The sequence below is a fragment of the Paramisgurnus dabryanus genome, chromosome 12, assembly GCF_030506205.2.
Source record: "Paramisgurnus dabryanus chromosome 12, PD_genome_1.1, whole genome shotgun sequence".
NCBI classification, from domain to species: Eukaryota; Metazoa; Chordata; class Actinopteri; order Cypriniformes; family Cobitidae; genus Paramisgurnus; species Paramisgurnus dabryanus.
In genome coordinates this window covers 13882562-13890019 of record NC_133348.1, presented here as the reverse complement: position 1 = coordinate 13890019, position 7458 = coordinate 13882562, and the positions used below count along the sequence as shown (strand labels likewise).

The 7458-nt window shown below is 38.7% G+C and overlaps 1 protein-coding gene across 1 annotated transcript; it reads left to right on the top strand.

The window, feature by feature from the left end:
* Positions 1 to 3903: 3903 nt before the first annotated feature.
* On the top strand, positions 3904 to 7336 carry henmt1 (HEN methyltransferase 1). The gene is made up of 6 exons (XM_065268350.1): positions 3904 to 4026; positions 4167 to 4282; positions 4579 to 4713; positions 4822 to 5004; positions 5223 to 5403; positions 6793 to 7336. The coding sequence occupies exons 1-6, from the start codon at positions 3943 to 3945 to the stop codon at positions 7300 to 7302; spliced, it is 1209 nt and encodes a 402-aa protein (XP_065124422.1). The 5' UTR covers positions 3904 to 3942; the 3' UTR covers positions 7303 to 7336.
* Positions 7337 to 7458: the final 122 nt, after the last annotated feature.

Below are 7458 nucleotides of genomic sequence, written 5' to 3'. Positions count from 1 at the left end.
GTAGAAGCGACTTTTTGTCTGCTTTTGTTAAAGGTATAGTTCACCCAAAAATGTACAAATAAAAAAATATGGTATGCACAGAGTTGATGGTTCCCATTGAATTCCACAGGAGTTGTTTTTTTTCAATTAAGGAACTCAATGTTTTTCATCAGCTGTTATCATTGGCAACCAATGACTTATTTTATTTTGACAGTGCACGATCAAAGCTTGACAAAACATGTATTTTGCCCATCATGTGTTTGGCACGTCATGTCAAAATACATGCCTGCTGCAGAATCTTCAAAGGGGTTTACCATAAAAAGAAGTTGGAAATGTTTCAATGTTATAGGTTTTACCATTCACTTTAAAGAGCACCTATTATCCGGATCACGTTTTTACATTTCCTTTGGTGTGTAAGTGTGTATTAGTACATGTTAACGATTTATCGTTACCAACGTAAATCTCTTTTTGTGGACTACAATAAACACACGGATTGTAGGCAACAGTTTACTTTCTGATGTAGACAAGACAGACATTATTAATTCCTCCCGCTTCAGACTCGCAGCCCTGTAAGTTAACTCCTGTTAGCATTGCATTGTGAACGAATCTTTCAAACATTGTAAGGGGCGTCAAATACCCGGCTAACGTCAGAGGTATTCAGGCCGATCACAACGTACAGATAAGCTGGCCAATCAGGGACACAGAGCTTTCCAAATCTGTGCATTATAGGAAGCGAGTGAAATCTGGAGCTACAAAAATGTACGGTATGTGGAAAATATTGTTTTTTAACCATAAACCACGCGAACACGTTGTATTATACCAAATACATAAAATAACATTGGTTTTTAGCAACGAAATAGGTGCACTTTAAATAATACAATTTAAGTTGAAAAAACTTCAGATTTGAGGTATTACCAATTTAAGTATTTTTTTTTAAGTTTGATCCAACTTTTACTTTTTACAGTGTGGTGTATATTTAAATACATTTAAATGTAAATAAATTTGATATACCTTGATCACAGCATGTAACTAACTAGTCCATCCACTGAGTATAAAATTTTGACCAGTTTGTTCAAATAAAAAGCATCACGATAATGAGTTATTATAGTAATTTCACTAGTTCGCCTGCGCATTCAGGTCTTAATGATTAATGGTAAACAAATTTGGCTTGCTGTCCTCGAAGGGAGCTCTGTACCTGAGCTCTGAACCTTCAGAGAGAGCGAACCTGAGGCTGGGGCTCGAGCCACAAGTTCAACCTCCTGCAACGGAACTGCAAAGAGGAAGAAAGAGAGAGTGAAGGAGGAGATGGGGAGGAGGAGGGATGCCGGAAAAGAAAGCAGCTGGACAGGAAGGCCTGAAGGCTGCCTTATATACGCCCATGATGATGATGATTGACAGGCCTGAATGTTTAGGCTCCTCCCGAACCTGCATTTAAACATATTTAACCTCTTGTGTTTGGAGTTTAAACTAAAGCTCAGCTCTGAGAAGAATTTAAAGAGGCAAAAATTACATTCATCACATGTACAAGGTTTAAGGATATAGCCCAGGACAATGAATACAAAATATTACCACAAAAGAGAATAAACAAATAGGGGAGAGTGGGGTAAAGTGAGACATTTTTTACATTTGCTCCCCTCTAAGCGAGCTAAAATGATATATCAGTCAAATTTACACATTTCCCATTTATTCAGGATGTTTCCTAGCTATGGAAATTACCAGAATGTATTCAGGACGAAGAGCAGTGAAAATATGATTGTTTTAAAAAAAGTGGTCTTGTGTCTCACTTTACCCCAGCTTAGGGTTAAACTGAGACAGACCAGAAAAATCAAGGGGGTAAAGTGAACCAGCTCGGGGTAAACTGATCCACTTACTTTTTACACTCTGAAACTACCATAACAGCACATATTGTAACAGATAAAATCCTGACGGCTAGCTTGACAACCACACATTCCAGAACTAATGTTGGACTAGTAACAGAATCAAGGGGATTGGTCAATTAAGAACATTATTTTTCTAAACACTTGAAAGTACAGTAACTCTGAACCAAAATCAAATACAACATAACATAATTCAAAAGTTATATTTTTTGGTCAGTTTTTGCCTTTATTTAACAGTGAGTTTTGGAGAGGACAGGAAAGTACAGGGAGGAGAGAAGGGTATTGGATCGGCAAATGACCACGAGCCGGGAATCGAACTCCCAGAAAGTGTGAAAGCACCACATGTCGGAGCGCTGCCCACTGTAGACCATTGGCTCCGACAATTCAAATTTTTTTAATTAACATTCAAATGACATATAGAACCAGTTAGATTAGAACGCAGTCTGGGGGTCAGAACAAAGGACCCTTAGAGCCAGCTAGTGTCTGCGGGTCAGCGCAAAAGACAATCAGAACCATCTATCAATATTTCTATCCCTTGCAGCTGCTCTTACTGTGGGTTCACACCAGACGTCAGTTCAACGATTTGTGCAAGTAGATTACATTCAAAGTTAATGCAAAGACACAATCAGACGCATCCTCGCCTGGGGCGATGCGAATGACACCATATGAGCGGAGCATTTGCCGCGAAAACACGCACTATTCACCTCAAACATGTCTTCGCCCAAGTTGAAAATATTTATCTCGAAGTAAAAATTTGCATGACACAATGTTAAATCCCGTGAGTAATCTAGAGTGAATAATGCTACGTACACACCAAATGCGGGGCAGTGCGTTACTTGATCTAGATTACTCGCAGGATTTAACATTGTGTAATGGAATTTTTCGCTCAAGTTGAATATTTTCAAATTGGGCGAAGACATGTTTGCGGCGAATAGCGCGTGTTTTCGTGGAAAACGCGCCACCCATATCACGTCATTCGCATCGCCACATGCGAGGACGTGTCTGATTGCGTCTTTGCATTGACTTTGTATGTAATCTACTTGCGCAAATTGTTGAACTTGTGTCTGGTGTGAACCCACAGTACCATGATGCCTCGCGTTTGGTGTGTACATAGCATTAGAGAATTCTGTCCTTCCTTGACCTAAGCAGCTGCACTCTCCATCTCCTCAAGGGGTGTTTTTCCCCAGGCTGTCTTCCTGGTGTATTGACTAGGCAAAATGGTTTTTCTGCAATGTTTATAACATTAAAAATAAAACATATGTAATGTAATATTACATTAAAATATGTTTTAGGCTAAACTGAACTTGTGCCTCGTGTCTCACTTTACCCCACATCATTTGTCTCACTTTACCCCACCACCACATTTTGGAAAAAAACTCTCTCTCTTGGAAATTCAGGCTAATCTTCAGCTAGCATCAACACAAGGTTTTATATGTTGGTAGTTCATAAACATGTGTGATATAAGTTTTTCTACCTGAATCAATTTGCTTTGGCACAACAGTTGATTAAGTTGACAGCAAGAAAATTTACTTTTACAAGCAAAAAATATATTTTTGTGAAAAAAACATGTTAACCACAGCAGCATGAGGTCCTGTCCTTCATGGCCAAGGGGAAATTTGAGGGGCTTAAAAACATAATGGTCATAGGACCACAAATGTGTTCCGTTGCCTAGATACAGGGGGTGTCTCACTTTACCCGATGTCTCACTTTACCCCACTCTCCCCTAATAATAAAATATAAAATTGAAGTCAACTTTTTGTTTATCTATGCATTTTTTGTATTTAAATAAAACTCAGATTTTTCTACCACACTATTTTGTCCTGTAAATACCTTTAAAGAGTGATTTGTCCATTTTGTACCATACATACATCTCATTTTTCTCCCTGGCCATCATTTCAATATTGAACAGATCAACAGATGGTTTTGTTGTGGCCTTGACTTTGTTTCAATTATTCCTGTTTTTAAGTTTTAACTGTGTTTGAATCTGAATAAAACATTAAAAGCATTCACACTCTGCCCTTAAGGGCTTAGTCAGTAAACACAAGTATATACTTGATGTGTTTATTGAGGACAGTCAGTCAGCATCATGACTACACCGTTTTCTCCTCCGCTTTATATGCAGAGATATCAGTTTGTTGTTGATTATGTGCAAACCTACAGACCTAGAAAGGTAAATACACTTTCAGCTGTACATTTTAAAGTATATCTGCGCTGGATTTTCCACAAAAACTTTGACGCTTGGCACGAGCTAGCTTGCTAATCAATAGTATTGATCGCGAGTCTTACCTTGATCGAATACTCCATCCGCAGGTCATCGATTTCGGATGCGCGGATTGTCGTTTGCTTAAAAAACTCAAGTTTCATCGTGACTGTGTTGAATTACTAGTGGGAATTGATATAAACGCTGCTGCCCTTCTGAAAAAACGGTAAGTCATCCTGTAAACACGGTACGAACTTAATGTTAAACCATCACAGAATTTCTATATGTAGTGTTTTTGGGCCATATTCCATTTTTATGGAATGTGGTAGTTAATTGTTTATGGAATGGTGGTCATTTGGTTACCACTGGCCAGATGAAATCCCACCAATAGAAAGAGACCAATATAGTTTCCATTAATAGTTAGAATCCCTGTGATGGTTTCTGTGAAGGAATAAAACATGAATAATATTTTTTATTTTCAAGACTGTACTAATTACTGTAACGACATGCACTTTTTTTCAGGCGTACATTGGCACCACTCATGAGTGACTATCTACATCCAGGTGACGGGCCTTTGACTATTGAGTTATACCAAGGCTCGGTGACAGAGAGAGAGCCATGCACCAGAGGATTTGATCTTGTGACATGCGTTGAGTTGTGAGTGTTTTGTACAATTAGCAAAGACTATCATACAGCTGTCTTTTAAATAAACACAAGCCTGATATGTGTAAGAATAAAATACGTCTTTCCTTTTGTGCTATCAAGAATCGAACACCTGGAGCTTGTGGATGTGGAGAGCTTCTCAGAGGTGCTGTTTGGGTACATGGCACCGGCTGCCGTCATCATCAGCACACCCAACGCAGAATTCAACCCACTGCTGCCAGGCCTGAGAGGCTTCAGAAACTACGACCACAAGTTTGAGTGGACCAGAGCTGAATTTCAAGCCTGGTATGTAAAAATGTTGTATCTAATATAAACATTTTAAGGTGTCCAAAATTAGTAAGTGCATTCAACAATTCCAAGGTATGGCACCCATGTCATGTCCTTCACAAAATGCACTACAAGTTAAAGCACAGTAATGCTTAATGATCTATGATCACATCTGTGCACCCATGCTATTTATAATTAATATTTTTCAGGTTATAACATAAATCTTTCTTTCACAGGGCTCAGAGAGTTTGTGATGAATATGGTTACTCAGTACAGTTCACTGGAGTTGGAGAAGCCCATGGATGCTGGAGAGATGTGGGGTTTTGCACCCAGATTGGTGTGTTTCAGAGAAATTATGAAGGGCTAAATTGGTCCACAAGTAATGATGATCGATTGGAACCCTCAGTGTACAAACTGGTGAGAACCCATGAGATGTTGCAGTTTTGCTTCTCTAAAGCAGAGGTGCTGAAACTCGGTTATGCCGTGGTTGGATAGTGCAGATTAAGGGGCGGTATTATCCCCTTCTGACATCACAACGAGAGCCATATTTCAATGACCTTTTTTTACATGCTTGCAGAGAATGGTTTACCAAGACTAAGTTACTGGGTTGATCTTTTACACATTTTCTAGGTTGACCCAATTATAACACTTGAGGATTAGTCCATTTTCTTAAAAAATCCAGATAATTTACTCACCACCATGTCATCCAAAATGTTGATGTCTTTCTTTGTTCAGTCGAGAAGAAATTATGTTTTTTGAGGATTTTCTCATTTTAATGGACTTTAATGGACCCCAACACTTAAGAGTTTTAATGCAGTTTAAAATTGCAGTTTCAAAGGACTATAGACGATCTCAAACGAGGCATAAGTGTCTTATCTAGCGAAACGATTGTCATTTTTGGCAAGAAAAATACAAAAATTGCACTTAAACCACAACGTCTCTTCTTACTCCGGCTGTGTGACGAGCCAGCGCAACCTCACGTTATTGCGTAATGCCGTGGAAAGGTCACGTGTTACATATTTGAAACACACATTTGTGGACCATTTTAAACAATAAACTGACACAAAGACATTAATTTGTATCATTCGACATACAACAACACCGGAACGGTCCTCTTTAACTACGCTTGTAAACACTGGGGCATGGTTTCGTATACGTCATCCATGATCTTTTGACGTGATGACGTATTACATGAGGTCGCGCTGGAGTGTCACAGGACCGGAGGAAGACGAGAATTTGTGGTTTAGAAGTGCATATTTTTTATTTTTCTTGTCAAAAATGACAATCGTTTCGCTAGATAAGACCCTTATGCCTCGTATGGGATCGTTTAGAGTCCTTTGAAACAGCAAGGTGTTGGGGTCCATTAAAATGAGAAAAATCCTGGAATGTTTTCTTCAAAAAACTATTTCTTCTCAACTAAACAAAGAAAGACATCAACATTTTGGATGACATGGTGGTGAGTAAATTATCTGGATTTTTTTAGAAAATGGACTAATTCTTAAACACGGAAAAGTCAGATTTTCATGATATGTCCCCTTTAAAGTTGTCCAAATTAAATCTTTAGCAAATGCATCTACTTACAATTTTTTATATATATATATATATATATATATATATATATATATATGTATTTATGGTACAAAATCTACAGAATATCTTTAAGGAACATGATGTTAACATCCTAATGATTTTTAGCATTAATTTTTTATTTTAACCAAAACAGTGGCTTTTGCTACAAATATACCGAGTAAATTTCTTTCATATTACTGCAAACATGTCATCTGCGTCTTTGTTTTTTTCTTTCAGTTATACAGAGTGGTATATCCAAGCCTCTGTGATAACAACATTTACCACAAGACGTTGCTTAATGAAGTCATGTACGAGGCACAACACCTGAGACAGGAATGGCTTAGGAGCAAAAACACAGATCCTTACAACAATCCACACGTCCACTATTATCCATTAGTGGACGCAGTACAGCATGGAGCGGTAGGGGGCGCAGCTGAGCAGCAGGAGCCTGTTTACCAGCAGGGCGGCGACATTTGCGTCCCCTTGTCGTGTGTATGGTCCAGTCCCAGAGTGAAAGGGCTTTGTGGGTCCCTGCAGTGTCTGAGGGAGAAACTGCAGGATGATTCGGTGATGAGGTTGAGCGTTGATGGAATGGTGTTAATCCTGCCTGCTGCTGATGAGGATGAAGAGTTAGAGGAGAAAGAAGAAGAAGAAGAAGAAGAGGAGGAGGAGGAGGTGAAAACAGGTGTAGCAGACAGTGCAAAGGAGGACTGGGATGAGGAGCTTGCAAGCTTCGGTAATGCATAACAGATCCAGAAAAACAATGTTTGTTAGTACAAAACTAAAAGTTTAAATTCTGCAGCCACATCTGTATGTTTATAAAACTATTAAAATGGTCATGTCCTATGGTTTATAGGACATAAAAAGCATGTAAAACAAATCATGTTTGAATTTTCAAGTATG